The 24,503-nt window shown below is 33.2% G+C and overlaps 1 protein-coding gene across 2 annotated transcripts in view; it reads right to left on the reverse strand.

Annotated features, from left to right (window-relative positions):
* Nucleotides 1–24,503, reverse strand: part of LOC117177663 (MICAL-like protein 1) — a 157,034-nt gene that overhangs the window by 75,606 nt on the left and 56,925 nt on the right. For both annotated transcript variants that reach the window (XM_033368476.1, XM_033368475.1), the window contains exon 2: nt 7,949–8,221. In XM_033368476.1, the coding sequence (XP_033224367.1) occupies nt 7,949–8,100 (152 nt within the window). In that variant the 5' untranslated portion in view covers nt 8,101–8,221. The remainder of the gene's footprint in view (nt 1–7,948; nt 8,222–24,503) is intronic.

The following is a 24,503-nucleotide window of genomic DNA, read 5'->3' on the forward strand; positions in this document are numbered from 1 at the left end:
TATATCTATTCGGGAGTGGTGCTGACTGAAAACAGATGATTTGGAGCGATTCGCGCGCCATATGTTGGTCATTCTAAGGACTTATTGAACTACCCTCGTAAACAATAAAATATAACGACAAGTTTTTTGTTTGTTTTTTTTGCAATATCATTGGTTTCATTCAAGATTTGTTTAAATTGGAAAAAACCACGTATTCTTTGATAAATAAGGAATCATTTGATATGCCACTCGCATGCTCAAAATCCATAGCAAAAAACTTGTGAATGTTTAAACAATTAATTTTTTAATAACTTTTGAAAATCGCCGCGCATGAGTAAACACCTTGCAAATTCGGATTCAGGAAGTCAAAATATGTGTAGGAAGCTTTGGTGTTCCATGGGACCTCCATCGGCCACGAAACCCCCCCTGGCCCCTAGACTAATAGTGAAAATACCCGCAAATTTGATTTTCATGGTTAAAAACATGAAAAACCCACCAAATCATGTTTTGTTATGTTTATTTGAGTGAATAGTGAAAATTTATAAAAAAGCTTCAAACGCCTCATGCGGGGGGGGGGGGCACCTCTGTGACTGGCCACAGAAATAACTTAAGTCATACACGACCCCCTTTCCAACATTTCATGGGGGGCGGGAAGGCACCCCTGTGACTGGTCCCAGAAGAAACTTAAATAACACACGGCCCCCTTTCCAGCGTCTCATGGGGGCGGGAAGGCTCCCTCTGACTGGTCACAGAATTAGACTCAACCTTCCAAGAATTTGTTATGTTCAGTATTTCTGCGATTTCCAATATTTAACGTCCATCCAGCCTTCCATGAATTTTTCATACAATTTAAGTCGCACCGCTAAAAATTTTGCAGCATATCTGTGATTTTTCATATTTATCGTCTATTTTGTCGAAAACCATCAGTCGTAGGGTAAAAACATATGCAACATAAAATATGCATTTTCAAAGGATCTTCAACTTTTATTTGAAGCTTTTTATCAATTTTCACTACTCACTGAGATAAACGTAAAGAAGCATGATTTTTATGGGTTTTTCATGGTTTTCATCATGCAAATCAAATTTGCGGGTATTTTCATGATCCTATTCGCGATCAGCGCGTCAAAATACATAGTTATACGAAGTTTCGAATCAATAGGAAGTAAGCGCTTTTCCGAAATTTATCCGAAAAAACAATTGCTCCATTGCATTACTCTCGAAATTTTCTATATGTGCTTTTTTCAAACCATTTGTTAAACAATCAGCGCATTTTTCGCTCAGCGTACTGTTGCTGTGTGCTTATAGATATGGATTTGAAACTTGCGTAATTATTTCTACATTATCATCAGAGAAGGTATTAGATTTGTTTAAAATCTAACCCCCCCCCCAGTTTTTGTTAAATGTCCACGTTTTGAGCCCTCCTGAACCCGAAAAACAGTTTTTACGAATTAATTATTAGAAATTAATCATTAGATTGGCCTTTGGTACACTTGTTTAGTGTCCCAAACTAAAGGTCAAGTTCGTTAACCAGCCATTTTGGATAAGACTTCGAAAAGTGAGCGCATTTTGAATATTTTTGCGACCATTTTTTCAAAATTCAAGAATTCTCTGTACGATTATTTATATTATTTTAAAAAGTCGAACAATTTATCTAATGACTTTTTACATAAAATAAGAAATTATTCAAGAAATTAGAGAAATTATTAGAAATTAGAAGAAAATTAGAAATTAGAGAAATTATTAAAATTCCAAAAAAATACACGAAAATGAACCTTTTAAGCCAATTAACGGACGATATGAAAAAATGGCAAGTGAAGAAAAAGTTTTATTTCTAAATGCCCTAGAAGATTATCATAACAACTTTTTGAATTTTCTTTATAAATCAAAAATTCAAATTTTGACAGAATACAAAATAATGAAAAATCCAAAAGTTACATTTTTTCATGCAACATTTTCACAGTATTTCAAATATTCTCAAATCTAATAATGCATTTAAAAAAATATATATATGTGTGTGTGTACATGTATACATAATAATTTAGAAGTTAAAAAACGGTAAGGATGCTCACTAGACCTTATGTGTAAAGTTGAAATCATAAAGAAAACATTGAAAATGAGCAAAATTCAATTTATGGAAAAACGACAAAAGTTGCAATAAAACGTTTAATAACAATTTTTTTAAAAAGAATGCCCATTTTTTTCAAACGTGACAATGAAACTTCATCCGTTTTAACCTTCAAAGGGCGGGCAATTTGGGAGGCAAATCGAACTCAGAAAATGGGCCCAAAAAGTATCTTATATCATTGATTGATCATAGACATAGTCCTGATCAGGGGGTGAGCAAATATATTAGCTTTCCGGTCTTCGAAAGGTTAATACCAATGCAAGATTTGAATTATAATAATATACATTCATGGAAATGATTTAAAATTTCAGAAATAAATTCAAGTTCGAAGCACGAGATACGTGTTGAGAATGTGTTCGTTAAAGCCGAAGGAGCTTTAACAAAAGAGAATTCATAATCACTAAATTACTATTGTCGATGATTTCACCTTTAGTTTTAAAAAGTCTATGCACAAAGATCGAGCGCGTAGCGCGAGGTAAATATATTATCGAGCGCGAGAACCATCAGTCGCGCGCCCTAGACGCGCTCAAAATTCCGCGATGAATCCAGAGGTGTTTTAACTTTTTCGATATGACTCTTAGTTTTTTTAAAATTAATTACACAAGTTTAAAATCCATATCTCTGGCAACATTTCGCCTCGACAGGGCCGCAATGCGCGAGTACTCGGTTGAGTATACTGCGCAATATTATGCATTCCCATTGTTAACGGTTCAGACGACCTTGACTGTTTACCTTTAGATTACCCCGATTTAGCAACAAATCTACTTGCAAGAAACTCTTGATAATGGGACTAAACCGAGAGTCGGATGTACTTATCCGTGTTTAGACCTCTATTTCCTTGTACCAAATAGGCTTTACCTAGTTCAATAAAAATTACTTTTGTCACAAGTAAATACGTGACTAAATACGGATAAGTACATCCGACTCTCGGTTTAGTCCCAATATCAAGGGTTGCTTGCAAGTAGATTTGTTGCTAAATCGGGGTAATCTAAAGGTAAACAGTCAGGGTCGCCTGAACCGTTAGCAATGGGAACGCATAATATTGCGCAGTATACTCAACCGAGTACTCGCGCACTGCGGCCCTTTCAAGGCGAAATGTTGCCAGAGATATGGATTTTAAACTTTTGTAATTAATTTTAAAAAACTAAGAGTCATATCGAAAAAGTAAAAACTTCTCTGAATTCGTCTCGGAAATATCTCGGCTTTCATTTTATTGTTCTAACAATTTGTTAAACAATTACATTATTTGTTATGTTTCTGTATATATTATAAACAAACCAAGTGTCAGATCGAAAAACCAAGTGCACCATTACATTCCAATCGAAAATATCTAGATGTGATTTTTTTAAACCATTTGTTAAAAAATAAGCGCATTTTTTCTGAGCGTACTATTGCTGTGTGCCTGTAAATATGGATAAAAAACTCGTATAATTAATTTTTAAAAAGTAAGTCATATCGAAAAAGTAAAAACACCTCTCGATTGTTCTCGGAAATATCTCAGTTTTCATTTTTTGTTTGTTTAAACAATTTGTTAAACAATTAAATTATTTGTTATGTTTATCCAATTGTGAAAAACAAACTAAGCGTCGGATAAAAAAAAGTGCACCATTGCATTTTTTTTGAAAATATCTATACCCCGGTCACCGAAAGAATAACCTATAGGCGACCAAATTATGTCTACTTTGCGCAGCTACACGGAAAGAAATTTAGGACGGCTGTTGCGTTTGCTGTAGTAGCGCATCACAACCACGCTTTAAACGCGACAGCAGTGCCATTTCGCGTAAAGCGGCGGCCATAAATCTGATGTCTTGAACATAGAGCGCGCTGACGCTCGTGAGTTTAGCTCAGCAGTGGTACGTATAAGTACCGCAGCCACCCCAAATTTCTTTCCGTGAATGGAAACTTCTCTTATAGAAACTTGACCCGCACGCTCCCTGAACGTCATAAAAAATTGAGTGACTGCTTCAATATTGGACATTTTCGCCCAGACAACTCCTTCTTTGACAGCATCTCCGCCCAAATATGTAAAGATCTGCATCTAGGTTATTCTCTCGGTGAACAGAGTATAGATGTTATTTTAATTTTTTTTTTTCCATATGTTAAACAATTCGCACATTTTTTGCTCAGCATACTATTGCTGTGTGCTTGCAGATATGGATTTTAAACTTGTGTAATTAATTTTTAAAAACACTCAGAATCATATCGAAAAAGTTAAAACACCTCTGGATTCGTCGCGGAATTTTGAGCGCGTCTAGGGCGCGCGACTGATGATTCTCGCGCTTCGCGTTCGATAATATATTTACCTCGCGCTATGCGCTCGATCTTTGTGCATAGACTTTTTAAAACTAAAGGTGAAAGCATCGACAACAATAATTTGGTGATTGTGAATTCTCTTTTGTTAAAGCTCCTTCGGCTTTAACGAACACATTCTCATCACGTATCTCGTGCTTCGCACTTGAATTTATTTCTGAAATTTTATATCATTTCCATAAATGTATGTTATTATAATTCGTAACTTGCATTGATATGAACCTTTCGAAGACCGGAAAGCCAATAGATTGGCTCACCCCCTGATCGGGACTATGTCTATGATCAATCAATGATATAAGATACCTTTTGGGCCCATTTTCTAAGTTCGATTTGCCTCCCAAATTGCCGGCCCTCTGAAGGTAAAAACAGATGAAGTTTCATTGTCCCTTTTGAAAAAAATGGGCATTCTTTTTTTAAAAAATTGTTATTAAACGTTTTATTGCAACTTTTGTCGTTTTTCCATAAACTGAATTTGCTTATTTCTAATGTTTTCTTTATGATTTAAAAATTACACATAAGGTCTAGTGAGCATCCTTACCGTTTTTTTAAGTTCTAAAGTATGTTTGTAGATATGTACACACACACACATTTTTGTAAATGCATTATTAGATTTGAGAATATTTGAAATACTGTGAAAATGTTGCATGAAAAAATGTAACTTTTGGATTTTCCATTATTTTGTATTCTTTCAAAATTTGAATTTTTGATTTATCAAGAAAATTCAAAAAGTTGTTATGATAATCTTCTAGGGCATTTAGAAATCAAACTTTTTCTTCACTTGCCATTTTTTCATATCGCCCGTTAATTGGATTAAAAGGTTCATTTTCGTGTGTTTTTTTGGAATTTTGTAAATGTTATAACTCTAATAATTTTTTATTTTATGTAAAAAGTCATTAGATAAATTGTTCGACTTTTTTAAATACTATAAATAACCGTACAGAGAATTCTTGAATTTTGAAAAAATGGTCGCAAAAATATTCAAAATGAGCTCACTTTTCGAAGTCTTATCCAAAATGACTGGTTAAAGAACTTGTCCTTTAGTTTGGGACGTACCAAAAGCCAATCTAACAGATTAATTTCTAATCATTAATTCGTAAAAACCTGTTTTTCGGGTTCAGGGGGTCTCAAAACGTGGACATTTGACAAAAACGCTACATATTACATTTAACGTTACATATTGCCAATTACATCACCGAGTATAAGGCACGAATTTTCACTAATGAATTTTACCATATTTTTGCCCATTCTTTATATTGTATTTTCTAAAGTATATACGCTGCCGATCATCAAGGAATTCATATGAGAAAAGTGAGAAAGGAAAGTGAAGGAGGTATACATTTCATGTTAATCTAGAATTCCCATGTTGCTTATTTAAGCAACACATTCATTCCGCAACGTTGTTCCAACATAGGTTGCTGATTAATCTCTCTAACAATCACCCCAGTCGAAGAGCTTTACAAAGTCATCACGTGCCGTCGATCAAACAAAAATACGCTAACTGAGCGATATAATGACATCCACTGAGTAAAGCTCTCCAAGCGGGCCACTAGTATCCAAGACTAGTACCAAAGAACTTTCCTGACCTACACCCAAAAAAAATGTCGTTGAATCGAAAAAACTTTCTTTAAATCGAACGAATTTCAGTATTGATATACGTGAAAGAAACGTTTGTTTGATTTAAAGAAATCTTTCATTTATTTAAAAGGAAAAATTCTTAAAATTAAAGAAATATTTCGTTCCTTCAAACCGAATATTTCTTTGATTTGAGGAAATATTTGATTCCTTCAAATAAAAAATTTCGTTATATTAAAGAAATATAATTTTTTATTTGACCTTTACATTTCTTTAAATGAAATAACCGTTTTGGTTGAAAAAAGAGAACAGGTTAGTTCAAGATGAATATACATTTTCTTTGAATTCAATAATGAATTGTGAATAAATTGACTTCCTCATGAAGCAAATAATTGCATTCAATTTAAAACTGTAATCATTCTAATTAAATACATGTAAAAAGCAAACAAAATTAGTTTTTCTTTGCATGGGCATATTTTTTCAATAGTCGGATTTGATAACTCGTTTTTCAAGAAACTTGCATGGTCTATTTGTCCACCAAAAGAAAAAAGTTATTTCCATATTTTCTGTGTGTAAATGAATTTTATTCTCTCATAATTTACAATTCATCACGAAAATTTAAGATAAGAAGATAAACTGTGACGAAATTGTGCTCAGAAGTTATCAAAATTTACATAAAAGCGAGGGTAGTTCATGCAATATAACAGTATATATTTACTATGATTTCTGAAACTCCCTACGATGCAAGGATTTCGCATACTTCTTTCTCACACATTTTAACGATTTAAATTATTACGGAGAGCCGTTAACTGACGAATTGCAGCGGTACTCACAGACCTGACCCTGTCACTACCTAAGTTTCTAGATGAGGGAACCGAACTTCTATATTTTCTCAAAGGCGAGACATTCCAATGTGAAAAATCGTGTGTCTTAAAATCCCCTGTCCTTAAACAGAGGATTAATAAGAACTTTTTTCTGGGTCTGGCATACAATTTTAGCTTCTTTAACATCCATACATCTTTTCATGTAAATAAATCCTCTAGTTATACTATATACACACAAATATATTTTGAATCTCTAATTATTTGTTATTATATTGCGAACGTTCCATGTTTGACTACAGATTTTAAAATAAAGTAATGGTGCATATTTGAATCAAATTGAAAAAGTAAGATATTGTCTTGTCGAGTTTTTTTTTATATATAAATATGCAAATGTTATCTATAATAGTAGAAGTTTCCTTTCAACAAATAAAACTATGAATATCCCCTATCATTAATTATTTTTCCATGAGTTTATACACGTTCAGCTAATAATTAAAAATATTTGTTGAATTCCTCGGAACCAATTATCAGAGAACACATTCGCATCTCAGGTCAGAGGGTTCATAGAAGCGTAGACAGGAAAGCTAGAATCTATATTGTTTGGCCTCGACGACTGCGTCGGGGGTTCGAATCCTCAGAATGCCGAATTTATAAAGCACAAATCGGAAAAAAAATAATAATAATATAGTATAAGTATCATTATTATATTACATAATTATTATTATTATATAATCGCACAATTCCATTCGAGCTTAAAAATTTCAAGAATTGTTAAGAAGAAATCCGAAGTTTGTCTATACATTTTTCATAAAAATAAGATTCAACATTTCAGAAATTTTCCTCGTATTCATCGTATTGTTCCTTCTGCGATTCCTCGACTATCGTATGAGCTCTTTAGAAAGCTTAATTTTTGGCTTCCGACCGACCAAAACAGTAAATCAAGAAAAGCGTTTCTAATGAAGTCAGCATTGTCCGAGGAACAATGTAGCTACTAATGAGATCCACTTTGTCCAGCGCCAGAGTCAAAATACAAAGGATGAAAAAAGGGAGAATGGAGAATTAAACAAAGGCATCTCTGGACATTCGCAGTTTGTAATGTAATCAGAAGCAGTTACAAGGGTCATCTTGGTGTACTCACATGAGGTCAGGCCGAAAGTGATGAATCATCGCACAGAAGGCGAGACCATCTCGCCACGAGGTAGTCATGTTTTGCACGTTTACACCTTGATAACCCTCCGTTATCCGCCTGCACCATAGCTCCAGGGCTTTAGTACCTCGTCGTTCACCCATTCTGCTTACTTTTTACTGCTGTCTATTTCCGGTCACCAGCTCCTTCTTACAATTCACTCGGCTTCGTCAAGTCACTACACAGCAACTCTACTGCAAGCACTACTACTGGACGATCCGTTATCTGAAATGCAAAAAGAGAAAACATAAACTTGACACGTAACGTTATAAGGAAGCTTCAAGCTATATTTAGCCGAGGCAATATTCGTACAACTTGTACATTTCTAGCTTCCTTCCACTAGTTGGAATCCTCGGGAGACACACCTGTAACTTCGCGGATATATCGTATTTATTGCTAGTTCTCCAACACAAAAACATGCTGGACCTTTTTCCAATAGGAAATTCATGTGCTTAAAGTTCTGAATGTTCAAATAAAGTAAATCTTTTACTGATGGCTTTGTAAACTTGAATCAGTTCTAAAATACTCATTTATTCATCTTGCATATTATATGCACTAAAAGACATTTTATAACAATAACTGCTATTTCAATAATAATAGTTGATATAGTCGATTAAGATTTGAGGAAATCGGGTAAATATAAAAATTATTGATAGCGCACTTACGAAACTTTATAAAGATTGATATTTTATGTATTAAAACGCAGAATAATAAAAACTGATAATGATATTATCAAATAATATAAAAGAAATTACAGAAATTTATAGTTTGAGGTACATAAGTTAATATAAATATTCTACAAATTAATAATAATCAATGGGAAAGTGAAAAGAAATAAGATATATTTTTATTTTCTGTGATAGACGCTAACAGAAATTGTAAGCTTCAGTAGAGGAAATTGAAAATCACTTTATCAAAAAATCCGAATAGCTCCGATAATCTCCCGAGGTTAGCCGAATCCGCCGATCGTACCTCATAGTCGAGCGCTCACGATGTGAATCGGAGAACTTAGTGTTTCCCGCTAAACTGATCAAGATGCGTGTATGAACATGTGTGAGTGAAAAAAACGAAAACCTATACATATTTTTAAATTGAATTCAATCCCAGTTTTGATGTTCTTAAAACAGAATATTTTCCTATTTTTACTTTTAATTTTGAATGTTTCCAAGTCGAGTTATTAAGCAGCAAGCCGCTTCTCACAATTCCAAAAACTTTCACCACTTTTAGTACATAACGAATCTTCAAACACCTTCTCTCAGCGTGATTTGCGTTCGATGCGTTTGCTATATGTATAAATGTATATGTATGCATACTATGTATACAAGCAAAGGTTTAAAGTTAGGTACCTCAGTGAAAATGTGTTCTACAGTGTTGTCATGTATACAAATACTAATAATGAATTGATATATAATATATATATGATATATATAAAAAAAACTATATGTTTGCTATATGTTCGTCATTTTTATGAGGATTTATATTATGTTTTTTAAATTTTACTGTGTCAATAGAGTCTATGATTTCTGAGCTCATCAAAAATACCTACTATGATTTTTGGGCTCCAACCCTTAACGTCAAAAATCAACCCCTCTCTACCACGTGAATATGGCTGTCAGAAAATACCCTTTTTTAGAATTTTACATTGTCAATAGAGTCCCTGATTTTTGGACTCCTCGAAAATACCAACTACGATTTTTGGGCTCCAAACCTTGACGTCAAAAATCTACCCCTCTGCACCACGTAGATACAACTTTGTCAAAAATAACTTTTTTTCGAATTTTACAGTGTCAATAGTCTCTGATTCTTGGACTCCTCGAAAATACCCACTACGACTTTTGGGCTTCAATCTTTAACGTCAAAAATCAACCCCTCTCTATTATGTACACTGAAAGTTTTTTTAGGTATAATACTTAGAATTCTTGCTATCCCAGCTAGAAAGTATAGCTGGGCTTCGTCTTTCTAAATAGTTAGCTGTATTGAACAGATTTTCTTGCAGGCAAAATATAGGTGCAGAATGTGGAAAATTTAGCTGTAATGTCTATATTTCTATTGCTAAACAAGTATAGGTGTCACACCAAACCAGGTTCAGCTAGATATTCTAGGTGAAAAATATAAACATACATGACTTACTAATTAAAAATCTTAAATTGAAAACATTTAGTTATAATCAATACATATCAATATGTACAATAGAGCGTATCAAAAAAAGTTTAATTAATATAATTCTCGAGGTTACAGCTAATCAAAAAATCGCTTATTTTCATAATCGGTTCCATCATTGTCGTTGCATTACTGTATATATTATTCATTTTTTGACTCTCACAAGCCGCACAAAACGAGGCACGAGCTTCTTATATTTACGGAAAAGTCGGGTGTTAGTGTTGTGCGAACTAATGCAAGGCGGTACATTTTTTAAATGCATTTTAATTTATAGGCATAAAACTGATGCTACAATTATTTTAAGTTAGAATTTTTAGCTGTGCGAGCAAACTAATTATAGGAAATATATATATGATATTGCACATTCAGCTATATCTCGCCAGCAATATATTTCTAGCTACAATAGCTATACCATTTTTTTCAGTGTAGATACGACTTTGTCAAAAAAATACCTTTTCGAGAGTTTTAAACTGTCAATAGAGTCTGATTTTTGGGCTCCTCGAAAATATTCACTATATAGTATTAGATTTGTGTAAAATTGGACCCCCCCCCCCAAAGTTATTATCAAATATTTACGTTTTGAGACCCCCTGAATCCGAAAAACACGTTTTTACGAATTTGTCTGTCATTCTGTCTGTGGATAGTTTTTTGTTTAGATTGTTAGCACGATAACTTTCGACAGAATTGATAGATTGGATTTCCTTTAGAGCACTCTTTTAGTATCTTAAAATGAATGTCAAATTCGTTAGCCAGTCATTTTCGCTAAAAATTCAAAAAGTGAACACATTTTGAATATTTTTCAGAGCAGTTTTTCAAAATTCAAAAATTTGCTGTACGGATATTCATAGTACAGTAGGACTCGTCGGATCGCGACGGACCGGGTCTCCCCTTGCGATCAGGCAGGTCGCAGAAACAAATCTAGCTACACCTCCTGGTAGTGACGTACTTTATAATGTACAAGGTCCTAACATTTTATCGGCCGTTACAAGCCGGTCAATTTTCATGCATACACCACTGACTTCCGTTGCGTGGATTCTGTTGCGTTTTTACGCGCGTGCGCCTACTTATGACGGTCAGTAGAGAAATTTACGAGTGGGGACTACATCCCACCGAGAATTTCGATGCGACAGGTCCTACTGTAATCAAAAAGACGAAGAATTTATCCTAATGACTTTTTTTTAGATAAAACAAAAATTTATCCGAATTGTTTATTTGAATGTCCTACAAGATTATCATACCAACTTTTTCAATTTTCTTGAAAAATCGAAAATTAAAATCTTTACAGCAGAAAAAAATAATGTAAAATAAAAAATTCCATTTTTTTATTGCACTATTTATTATCAGCATAAAATAATAACCAGCTATGACTCTCGGTTGAACCTACCCCCCCCCCCCCCCCCCCCCCCCTAACCCCTCATTAATCAAAATTTTGCGGGACTGTAGTTTTGAGAGACTCATTTAGTGAATTATTAGGAGATGAAACAATGGGGAACCACAACTGCGATGTAAAACATTATGCGGTAGAAAATTCAATTGACTAAGTCTAGGTCACTGAGGTTAGGGATGCAATTTCGAAGTTGAAAAACGGTAAGGCTGATGTATAGACCGTATGTGTAACAATTATATCCCAAAAATAAAATTGGAAATGTGCAAATTCAGTTTTTGAAAAAACGGTTAAGTTGCAATCAAATGTTTAATAAAACAATTCACATTTTTTTAAACGAGACAATGAAACTGCGTCTGTTTTAATAGCAATGCATTATAGGAATGGTAATACTATACATTTATGGAAATGATATACAATGTGGGGGACAAATTCGAGTGCGAAGCACGAGATACGTGATGATAATGTGTTCGTTAAAGCCGAAGGAGCGTTAACAAAAGAGTATTCAGTATATTTTTTCCTGCTTTTTTGCATACGGCATCTAAATGTTGGTCTATTTTGCTGATCAGCGCCGGTTTCTTTATGAAATATTTATATTTTGTTTAATAATAAAAAATGAGAGAACAATAGAGAAAAATTTCAGTGACACTCAGTGTGGACTCTCGCTGCATTCTTATCGACTTTCGTGAAACTCAAGAGGCAGGCACCCTGAAGCGCATCAAATGGCTCGTCGAGATGCTGGTAAATCAATGTACCTGAAGTTCCGAACGTTCAAGTGAACGAAATGAAAAAAATTTTTTTTTCTGAAATTAGCCCAGCGGAATTAGTTCAGCTAAGCATAAAAGTGAGTATTATACAAAAAAATCTCCAAAAAATTTTTTTTAAGGTTAAAACACCCTAAAATGTAATGCAAATAGGGGCAACACAGAATTTACCGAATGACCGCCTTTATACACTTTTTTATCCAATAAACAAGTTTTTTTCAGGGGGGTAAGAGCCGCCGGAAAGAATATTTAAAACCACCCCTAGTGTATCAAGATCAGAAAATCGTCAAAATGAACGCCTTTATACAGTTTTTTTCGAGTTAAAAATACGTTTAATTTATTATAGAACAAGTTTTTTCAGGGGGGTACGAGTCGCCGGAAAGAATATTTAAAACCACCCCTAGTGTATCAAAATCAGAAAATCGTCAAAATGAACGCCTTTATACAGTTTTTTTTCGAGTTAAAAATACGTTTAATTTACCTTGTTGTAGAACAAGTTTTTTCAGGGGGGTAAGAGCCGCCGGAAAGAATATTTAAAACCACCCCTAGTGTATCAAGATCAGAAAATCGTCAAAATGAACGCCTTTATACAGTTTATTTTCGAGTTAAAAATACGTTCAATTTTTTTATAGAACAAGTTTTTTCAGGGGGGTAAGAGTCGCCGAAAAGAATATTTGGGGGTGGTTTTAAATATCCTTTCCGGCGGCTCTTACACCCCTGAAAAATTTGTTCTATAACAAGGTAAATTAAACGTATTTTTAACTCGAAAAAAACTGTATAAAGGCGTTCATTTTGACGATTTTCTGATTTTGATACACTAGGGCTGGTTTGTAAATATTCTTTCCAGCGGTTCTTACCCCCTTGAAAAAACTTGTTCTATAACAAGGTAAATTAACACTATCGTTTATTGGATAAAAAAAGTGTATAAAGGCGGTCATTCGGCACATTCTGTGTTGCCCCTATTTGCATTACATTTTAGGGTGTTTTACCCTTAAAAAAAATTTGTTTGGAGATTTTTTCGTATAATACTCACTTTTATGCATAGCTGAACTAATTCCGCTAGGCTAATTTCAGAAAAAAAAAATTTATTTTTTTTCATTTCGTTCATTTGAACGTTCGGAACTTCAGGTACATCGTAAATCACGACCCTTTGATTGTTATGAGATGCAGATTAGTTAAAAATACTTAAAGTATGAAATCTTGAATTGAATCAATTTTAATTAACAGAATTAGCCTTATTATATTATTATCAGTATATATTTTCATATTTATTTTCAGTAATAATAGAAATTTTAAAGTGCACACGACAGTATAGCCAGATACATCGTAGCGTTTCGAACCATGCGGAACGAACTATCCTTTCACTGACAAGAGATTCATATCGGTTTAGAAACCTAAAATTTGAAAGGATTACTGGATACAATTTTAATTACCAGAATTTGTTATCTTCATATAATTGGAAGAAAGTGACAAATATATTCCTGAAAATCGGGTAATAACTGCAGTAAGAATGGAAACGTTGAAGTTAATTCAAAAGTGTAGCTTTGCCGATAACTTGAACCTACTCCCCCAATCTGAATAATAAGTACTTTATCCAAACTGCTAATTAAAAAGTGTTATTAATTTCGAGCTTTACTAAATGAATTAGCAGTTTTTTAGTTAACAATGTGAGAAAATCTTACTCAAGCAATTACTAACTTCTGTCGAATAAGTTTTAATTTCTCTAAATTATTTAAGATACTTCAGATATTGTGGGAAATGATACATATGTAGTTCTATTTGTTCAATTTATAAGCAATCAAAATAAATAAATAAATAGCGACTGGAAATTTCTCAAGAAAAATGTAAAATAATTTTAGTGCAAAAAAAATTATTTTGTAGATCAAAAGCCAAAGTTTTATATTAACTTATTTAATTTGGTCACAGAATCAAGAATTGTTGTATTTATTGTTGTATTGATTTTTGTTTCTGGCAATTTTATCTCTGAAAAATGGAGTTTGTAAATCGTAGTTTATTATAAAATGTTGCCCTTTCCATCCAATTTTCAATAAGAGTGACTTCACACTTAATTAATTTTAAGAAACATAATTGTGAAAACAATGATTATTGTTAATAATATTCTCTTAGAATTATGGTACATAACAGTAGGTTTTAAAAGCATTTTACACTTTCTGTCCAATTTTCAATGAGAGTGAGGTAAAGAATTTTGGCACAATCTATTCTTGTTGTTAATAATATTGAGATTAAGTGATTCCAGACAGTTGCGGACTGCCTGCATTTTCAAGCATTGTTTTCTTTTCAATTGAAGTGATTTGTTAGTTGATTGCATTTAGTACAAATAATTATTTAAACAAATTATCATTGCTTGTTGTTGATTTTGTAAACAAATGAAAAAAGTAAATTTAAAACTTTGGCCTGGCAAATAATTTATTTTACACTGAAACTGCTTCAAATTCGTGTTAAAGAAATTTGCATAAACTTTTTGTATGTAAAATTAACAATAAACAATTGTTATTATTTAATTCCAAGTATCACGGAATTTTCATTTATTAAGAAAATATTCTATTTTTGTTGAACGAAATTTGTTCTCATTTAGAAATACTTTACAATATTGTGACAGTGATGGTCAGTAACATTTCCTACGAAAAAATTTAATTTCAATTTTTATAAACAACTCTTTTGAAAATTTTTGGAATTTTGTGGTTTTTCAATTTTCGATTTTCTTTCATTATCAACATTGATGAAGATATTCTAGGAAAACACCTAGGTTTAATTACATTTGTGCAAATACAACGATTCTTGATTCTGTGACCAAATGAAATAAGTTAATATAAAACTTTGGCTTTTTGATCTACAAAATAATTTGTTCTGCACTAAAATTACTTCACATTTTTCTTGACGAATTTTCAGTCTTTTTCTAAAGGGAAAATTCCAAGAATTTTCATTTATTTATATTGATTGCTTATAAATTGAACATATAGAACTACATAGGTATCATTTTCCACAATGTCTGAAGTATCTTAAATAATTTAGTGGAATCAAAACTTATTCGACTGAAGTCAGTAATTACTTGAGTAAGATTTTCTCACATTGTTAACTAGCAAACTGCTAATTCATTTAGTAAATCTTATTATTCGAAATTAATAAAACTTTTTAATCAGCAGTTTAGATATAGTACTTATTATTCAGACTGAGGGGGTAGGTGTCGGCAAAGCTACACTTTTGAATGGACTTCAACGTTTCCATTCTTACTGCAATTATTACCCGCTTTGCAGTAATATATTTTTCACTTTCTTCCAAATAAATAAAGAAAACAAATTCTGGTAATTAAAATTGTATTCAGTCATCCTTTCAAATTTTAGATTTCTAAACCGACATGAATCTCTTGTCAATGAAAGGATAGTTCGTTCCGCATGGTTCGACACGCTACGACGTATTTGGCTATACTGTCGTGTGCACTTAAAAATTTCTGTTATTACTGCAAATATTAACCGATTTTCATTAATCTTGTTTTTACTTTCTGCCAATTATATGAATAAGCTAATTCTGTTAATTAAAATTGAATAAATTCATGCTTTCATACTTTAAGTATTTGTAACTGATATGCATCTCAAAACAATCAAAGGGTCATGATTTACGAGCATCTCGACGCGCCATTTGACGCGACCCAGGGTGCCTGCCTCTTGAGTTTCACGAAAGTCGATAACAATGCAGCGAGAGTACACACTGAATGTCACTGAAATTTTTCTCTATTGTTCTCTCCTTTTTTATTATTAAACAAAATATAAACATTCCATCCAAAAGCCGGCGCTGATCAGCAAAATAGACCAACATTTGGATGCCGTATGCAAAAAAGTCAATGTACAAAATCGATTCAGTAATATATTTAGTCACAAATTTAAATTGGGTGATGCAAGAATCAGTATAGTTAAGGTTATTGACTCCCGCTGCCTTAACATTAGATAAAATGCAATCAATTTTAGAAATTACTAATTACTTCTTTCAATCATGAAATCATTAATACTATTAAGGATATTAACATAATATATGAGTGCCAACAGAAATGTATTTTTCAATTCACGTAATGGCCCTTGGCAACAAAAAGAAGTCTTTTTAACAAGTCACTTCTTCCAAGAAAGTTCTTTCTTTGTCTTCTTCCTTGAAATCGTCTTTGCATATATACTTGGACTTGCAGAAAGTTTTCATAGTCACTAGTGCTCACTGAGATAGAGTGAATAGAATGACACTTGTCCAATAGTTTCTTCAAAGTTTCAGACTTCAAATTCCTATTGTTCAGTCTCTGATCAGAGGGAATCGCAAAAATGTAGCCTAGTGTTTGCGTCTTTAACCTTTGCAATCTGGCGTTCTTCTGACAGCATAACAAAAAACTTTTCGTCTCTTCGAATGCTGAATAAAGGCAATCGATCAGGAAATGAGGGCAGTTATTTTACTACAGCAATTTCCATTTTTTTTCAAAAATAATCTTCGTTTTCTGGTAGATTTTCTGGTGTGACCAAAGCAGTTTTCAATTGGTGTTAACCCGTAGCCGAAAAGTGCGACACTTATGCGGCTTAAGTCCATTCGGGCCTAATGAGGCAACTTTTTTTGAGGGAAAGAATGACGCGTCAACTTGTTTCTTCTCGATAAAATTCGACCGCGAAAAATTACCTGCGTCACGTATGACTCGCATGGACGACGGAGGGTTAAATATTAGAAAGAATGTAAATTGATTTTTAAAAACAGTGTAACTGGGAAAAGTCTTCTAATTTCCATTAAAAAGTATTTAAAAAATTAAGCGATCCTCTCTGATAAATAATAGACATTTATATAGAGTTTAAGTTAAGAGACTGTAAATAATTTTTAAGAAAAGAGATTCAAGCAACTGGTTGGTAAATTATATTGAAAAGTATATCAGAATTTATGTGATGATGAACGAATTTTTATGCGATTTGTGAAAAAGAATTGACAAAATAAGTAATCGAAGAATTGAGAATACGTATCTACAACATCTCTCTTGTGTTGTTTAGCCAGTGCTATTTATTGCACGTGATTTTCTTTACTGCAAGTATATTTCTTAGGTCGGGAATTTTCTTTGACCGGGAAATGACAGGGGATTTATTTTCTGATCAAGATTATTGTTTAATTCTTAGTTATAATAAAAACAGTTATTCAATAGAGTATTCTCATTATGACATAAAATTAAAAATGGCCGTACCTCTGATGTAGTCACAGTGCCCCGTATACCCCTATAGTTTGCATGTGTTGCCGGAGTTTTTAAACATTTTTTTTTGTTTTTTTCGAAAAGCAGAGTGAATATTTGGCGAAATTTTCAGGAGATCTTAAGACACAATATATCAGAAAATTGACAAAAATCGAAAGCTTTGATCCGTATGCTCTTAGAGATATAGATTTAAGTGAAAATATGAGTTCAGTGCCCTCGGTGACTATAGTGGATTTAGTTTCATATTTTATTCAATCTGACAGTTTTTACACTGCAAAACAAGTAAAAGCATATATAAAAGTTTGGAAGGTTATAAATTTTATGAAGCTTGTTTTGTGGTGAAAGTGAAGTGCAAGCAATTCAATGGTACGTTTCTGCTTCTGAGTAAGGTTAGTGTATTAACACATAGTATTTTTAATTTTAAGTTAGTATTTTTAGTTATCACTTATGATTTTATACGAGCATGAACATTAACATTAAATAATATTCTTGTGAAGCATGACATTTGTTTCAGTTTACATTATCAAAGTTCACTGCTAATGTAAAATTCGATGGGAGTTTTGGTTGAGATTTCGAGGTTAGGAGCAATCACTAGCTGGAGCGATCTGTTCGCAGAATTAAAAACTCAAGTGATGTCATTATAAATTTGTAAGATTTCATTCTTTTTTTCTTACTTTTATGTAAATAAGTGGTATTTTTACAAAAATCTATAAAAAAAATTATATTTTTCTATGGCAAATTACGAAAAATGTACGACTCGAAAAACTACGAAAATTTAAGATTTTTCTTATTATATTTTGTTGATAATTTGTCCTTTCTGTTAGAAAATGAATCTTCTTGGCCAGGGCCATAAGTAAAAATTTTTTTCAGGATAGAGTAAAGATTTTTGAAATTGGTATTTTGTAACTTTTTTGCATTCAGAAAAATTTCGAATTTTCGTAATTTGTCATACAAAAATACAATTTTTTATAGATTTTTGTACAAATAACACTGATTTACAGTAAAGTGGAAAAGAAGAATGCAATGTTATAACCTTAGTAAACTATTATCGAATTTTAGATCAGCAATGGTATTTGATAACGTAAATTGAAACGAATGCCATACTTCACAGGAATGTTATTTACTGTTAATTTTCATCCTCATAGAAAATAATGAGTTATAACTACAAATACTAACTTAAAACTAAAAATACTGTTTTGATATACTAACTTCACTCAGAAGAAGACAAGTGCCATTGAGCTACTTGCATTTCACTGTCACCACAAAACCAGCTTTATAAAATTTATAGCGTTGCAAGCTTTTACATGGTTTTTACTTGTTTTGCAATGTAAAGACTGTGTCATTGAAGGAAATATGACACTCTATCAGGTCCCGGAAGAACTATGTGGGCACTATGCCATAATTTAGTGCTAATTCATGCTGCAGAAAAAAATTGTGCCCGGTAATTTTGGCCAAAAACATGTAGTAATGCTAGCTTCAGCTGAAGCCACAACTCCGGTATGCGAAACTCCGAAACTATTAGTGGTATTAAACTCTCCTTCGCGCAGGAATTTAGTGCTAATTAAGTGCTCTAGATTTGTGCTATTCAAAAAATCTGAGCACTTTTCTTTACCAAAAACGTGAAGTAATGCTGGCTTCAGGTAACTCTGGTATGCGAAACTCGGAAACTATTACTGATAACATATTCTGCTTTGCGCAGGAATTTAGTGCTACTTATGTGCTCTGGGTTTATGCCTTGCAAAATATCCGGGCACTTTTTTTTTGGACCAAAAACGTGTTGTAATGCTGGCTTCAGGTGACTCTGGTATGCGAAACTCGGAAACTATTATTGGTACCAAATTCTGCTTTGCGCAGGAATTTAGTGCTAATCAAGTGCTCTGGATTTGTGCTATTCAAAAAATCTGGGCACTTTTTTTTAAACCAAAAACGTGTAGTAATTCTGGCTTCAGGTGACTCTGATATGCGAAGCTCGGACACTATTAGTGTTATCAAATTCTGTTTTGCGTAGGAATTTATTGCTAATTAAGTGCTCTGGATTTATGCTTTGAAAAAAATCCTGGCACTTTTTTTTTACCAAAAATGTGTAGTAATGCTGGCTTCAGGTGACACTGGTATGCGAAACTCGGAAACTATTAGTGGTATCAAATTCTGCTTTGCGCAGGAATTTAGTGCTAATTAAGTGCTAACATATTCTGCAAAAACAAAATTTTGTGCCCGGTAATTTTGATCAAAAACATGTAGTAATGCTGAATTTAGGTGACAAAAATTTTGGCACAACATTTAGTTTTTGCAGAATATAATAGCACTTAATTAGCACTAAATTCCTGTGCAAATCAGATCTTGATATCACTAATAGTTTCCGAATTCGCATACTAGAGTCACCTGTAGCTAGTATTACCACACGTTTTTTGTAAAAAAAAGTGCCCGAATTTTTTGCAAGGCATAAATCCAGAGCACTTAATTAGCACTAAATTCCTGCACAAAGCAGAATTTGGTACCACTAATAGTTTCCGAGTTTCGCATACCAGAGTCACCTGAAGCCAGCATTACTACACGTTTTTGGTAAAAAAAAAACTGCCCGGATTTTTTGCAAGGCATAAATATAGAGCACTTAATTAGCACGAAATTTCTGCGCAAAGCAGAATTTGACACCACTAATACTTTCCGAGTTTTGCATACCAGAGTAACCTGAAGTCAGCATTACTACATGTTTTTGGTAAAAAAAAGTGCCCAGATTTTTTGAATAGCACAAATCCAGAGCACTTAATTAGCACTAAATTCCTGCGCAAAGGAGAGTTTGATACCACTAATAGTTTCCGAGTTTCGCATATCGGAGTTGTGGCTTCAGCTGAAGCCAGCATAACTACATGTTTTTGGCCAAAATTACCGCGCACACAATTTTTTTTCTGCAGCATAAATTAGCACTAAGTAAGCACTAAATTATGGCATAGGGCCCACATCGGTATTACAATGTTGTAATTCCAGCTTTCGGGACCTCCCTAATCCACTATAGAAACCGTCAATTTTGCCAAATATTCACTCTGCATTTCCAAAAAAACAAAAAAATCTTGAAAAATTACGGCAATACATGCAAACTATAGGGGAATAGGGGGCTGTTATTCCCTCGATAGCCACTCGGAGCGCGTGACGTCAAACGTGAGAATACTCTATCATAATAAATTAAACTTTTCTCATATTGCATAATACGAAATTCAACGAGATCATTGAAAAAGCCTTTGACATGACTTTGGTACCAATTAAAATTTTAGAGCTCAAGCTCTTCTAATGATGAATATTGCAATATTAATAATTGGAAGCGTTAGAGTTCTAAAATTTGAGATCATTTGGGAAAGACAAAATGTCAAATTGGGATAGAATTATAAGTGCTCTTCGAAATGCTTTATCCTAAAATATTGAAATTGGAAAAGCTAAATTCATAATAAGTCAAAATTTAAATTCCACTTTAACGTCCAACTTTCAAAGTTGGTTGTTAGAGTTTACTGATTATTATCCTTTTTAATTAAATACACGTGATATATGTAAATCTCAAATAATAAAAAAATTTCATTAATATTATTTTCCAATTTTTCAGTTTTAGATTTGTGGTTTTTTATATGTAATTTCTGAACCAAGTTGAGATATTTGAAGAAAGAATTCATTGATCGTAGACCAATGTCAATCGTTCATTTTGCAGTTAACAGTGTTTTCTCAAATCACGGCAGAATATACTTTCCACACACAAAGATATTCAGGAAAATAGTTTTATAACGAAGGAAGTGAAAAAGAGTCCATCTGCCATGCATAAAAAAGTACGTGGCGGTAAACCAACCTACATAATTTTAAATATGCTGAATATTGCTAAATTCATAGGAGAAAAATCCCGTATGGAAATAATTCCTGACAGACTGCAATTATTCTAGCGCCAGTACTGGATTATTCGAGTCTGTCTGTTCACACCGAATTATATTGGCGCTCTTTTGGCGCTATCTATACCTACCAGATAGAAAAATCCACCACGCAGTTCTATGTAGACCCACTAATGTCGCTAGACAGAATTTGACATTACATTAATATAAACATTCCGCCTAAAATCTAGCTTGGCTCTAGAAAGTACTTCTATTTGGACTTTGAAAAAGAAGGCTTCATTTAAAAACTAATTAATAAAAGATAAAAATTACATTTATTGCAGTGATCAAATCAAAGGAAATAGAAGAAATAAAGTTGCCTGTATTGTCAGTCCTGTCTCATAGTGCAGATTTATTAATTTAATTCATCACTAAGTATCGATTGATCTGACGCACTATACATTGTTTATTGGTAAACTATTGAATAAAAGACAATGCTAATATTAAACAGCATTGCTGAATAAAGACATTTTATCGTTAGGTTTTCTAGGAAAGTAATTTTGCTTTTCGTATGCCATGTATCCAGTACTCATGTAAATTAAAATGACATATTTTCTAACCTCAAATATTATGCAGTGCTACCAACAGCACTCAACTTTCATCATGCAATGCAATTTCAAAACTGCTATAAAAAAAGTTGGCAACAATAACCGGAACCGGATTGCAAGAACCAGATGTTCGCCATGCCGCCATTCAGTGTGAATCCGTTTCGTTTCGCGACCACGAGGTTTGAAGTTTTCCAGCTTTTTTTTCGACATAAGGGTGTTGGAATCAAGACCCAACCTCAAAACTTGATTTTCTCATTTCACTCCATAAATACTAGAATTACATCTTTCCTAGATAATCAGGTCTTAGTCCTCTTTTCAATTAAATATTTATTCATACGAGCTATATTCCATTTTTCTTACAAAAATATGGAATTTGTTAATATTCTCAATGTAGCTCATAGTGCTTTTATGGCAAGAATGATTTAATTATAAAAATAAGTATTAAATTTGCAATCTAGATCGCATCTAGATTACTAGATTTTACTATATTCACTAGAACGCGCCAGTACCGCTGGTGTAGAAAGCGGCTAGTTGATTGGAGCGTTACAATTGCGCACTAGCCCAGCATAGTTTCTCGAGATAGTGCCAGTATAGACTCGTGGCGGTCTAGGCTGGAACAATATAGCGCCATGAATTATTTCCACACGGGATGTAAAAATATATATTTTTTACTAGAGACCAATATAAAGTTGACGTGTTTCGCAAAAAACAATATAGAAAAAATTAATGGGGGTAGCTAATCCTAAACACTTTTTATTTTGTATACACCAAACTCTGGCTGTTAGTCAAGTGTCGGGGTTTGTCTTCAAATGGCCTTGGACTGATTTCGGGGGGCCCTACTTCTCTGAGAAACTGCGTGAGCCAGCAGTTCTAGGAAGGCTGAGAACGGGGTGACTGAAAGCGAAAGTTTGGTGTATATCATAATATATACTTTGCATACACAAAGACAATTGGGAAAATATTTTTATAACCAAGTAAGTAAAATCGAGTGCATTCAACATGAATAAAAAATACACGTTATTTACATTCTTTTCAATTCGAGACAGTATATATCGAAGATTTATTCTTTAAATTTGGAAAAATGATGATATTCGTCAAAAAAGTATTTAAAACATAATGATTTCTTACACCACGAACATCGAATTACAGCGATATTTGTACAAACTAATATGTCACAATGTGTTTTAAAAGAATCATCGAAGTTGATTTTCGAACCGGATTTTCGAATTTACCTGGTTTTTCTGCAATATATCCTCTTTTGTTCCATGAATATTTAAAAAGATTAGTATATGTTGGAGAGGTTAATTGATTATGCACCAAAGACTGAAGCTTAATAATATTACTCCGGATATGTAAATTGACATCGTAATTTATCAAAATAACAGAATCGAAAAAGTGACGCACCTAATTTTTTCAAACTCAAGCCCAAATACATCGAAAGGTTGAAAATAATGCGCACATGAAGATTTCATTATAAAGGTTAATAGCGTGAAACAATTTAGGGGTAGTCACCCTCTTCAATGCTTTTTTTCTCAAAAATACAAAAATATCTTCACCCTCCTTTTTGTGTGCAACACGTATTTTCTTCTGATTTTTTTGCTTGACTTTAGGCTTGCACTGAGAAAACTATATCGCATGAATTACAATATATATCGTAATTCCTGCGCTATATATCGTAATTATCGCTTTATAATGGCGCAATATACGGATATCGTACATTGCAAGTTTTAACATTATATACCGCCATAATTGTGCAATCTATAACGTAAGAATTTAAGTTTATTACGCTATCACATTGTATTTCTTCTTCTGTGATCTCGCGAGGGTACGAGTAGATAACAAACGATCACAGGAAAAATTAAAGATAAAGTTTACATCGATTCCAGGTGAAAGATTCACCGGAACAAAAATTAACCTTACCAGATAAACTTCACATGAATCGAAGATAATTTCCGATTCGTAACCTTGCCTGGATAATCTTTCATCGTATAATCGCTCCATTTTTATTCGAGGTGTAGTGATAATTACGACGCCAGCGCTATCCAGCGTCATTTAACTTCATTAAATTTGAGAGAAATGGGGATTCCCATCTACCAGTTACATTTTGCGTCGACGAGTTCAGAATTATTTTCCTAACCTCAGTTCCAGGTCTTACCTGCAGCAATTTTTTACTTTTTCTGTGATTGTTTTAAATCTGGTGTCTCGATTTATAGCTCGAACTCACTCATACTTTGCCTTTTTCCCATTGCTGCTAAGGACGCCGCATAGCAGACGACAACAACAAAATGTAACATCATTTTTTTCTGTGATATTAGTGCATTATAATATCGTACAAAGCTCCAGGACCTGATTGTACGTTATCATATTGTGCTTTCTTGCAATATAGAGGTTTTGCGACATCATTGTGCGATATCTTTTTTTCCGTTCGGTTTTGATTCCTCTAGAATCAAACCGAAGGGCCTATGACAAAGCCACCGAACACGTCCTCGGGTTGCGGATAGAGGGTCCCTGTACCAAGGGTTTCT

Source organism: Belonocnema kinseyi, chromosome 8, assembly GCF_010883055.1.
Source record: "Belonocnema kinseyi isolate 2016_QV_RU_SX_M_011 chromosome 8, B_treatae_v1, whole genome shotgun sequence".
NCBI lineage: Eukaryota > Metazoa > Arthropoda > Insecta > Hymenoptera > Cynipidae > Belonocnema > Belonocnema kinseyi.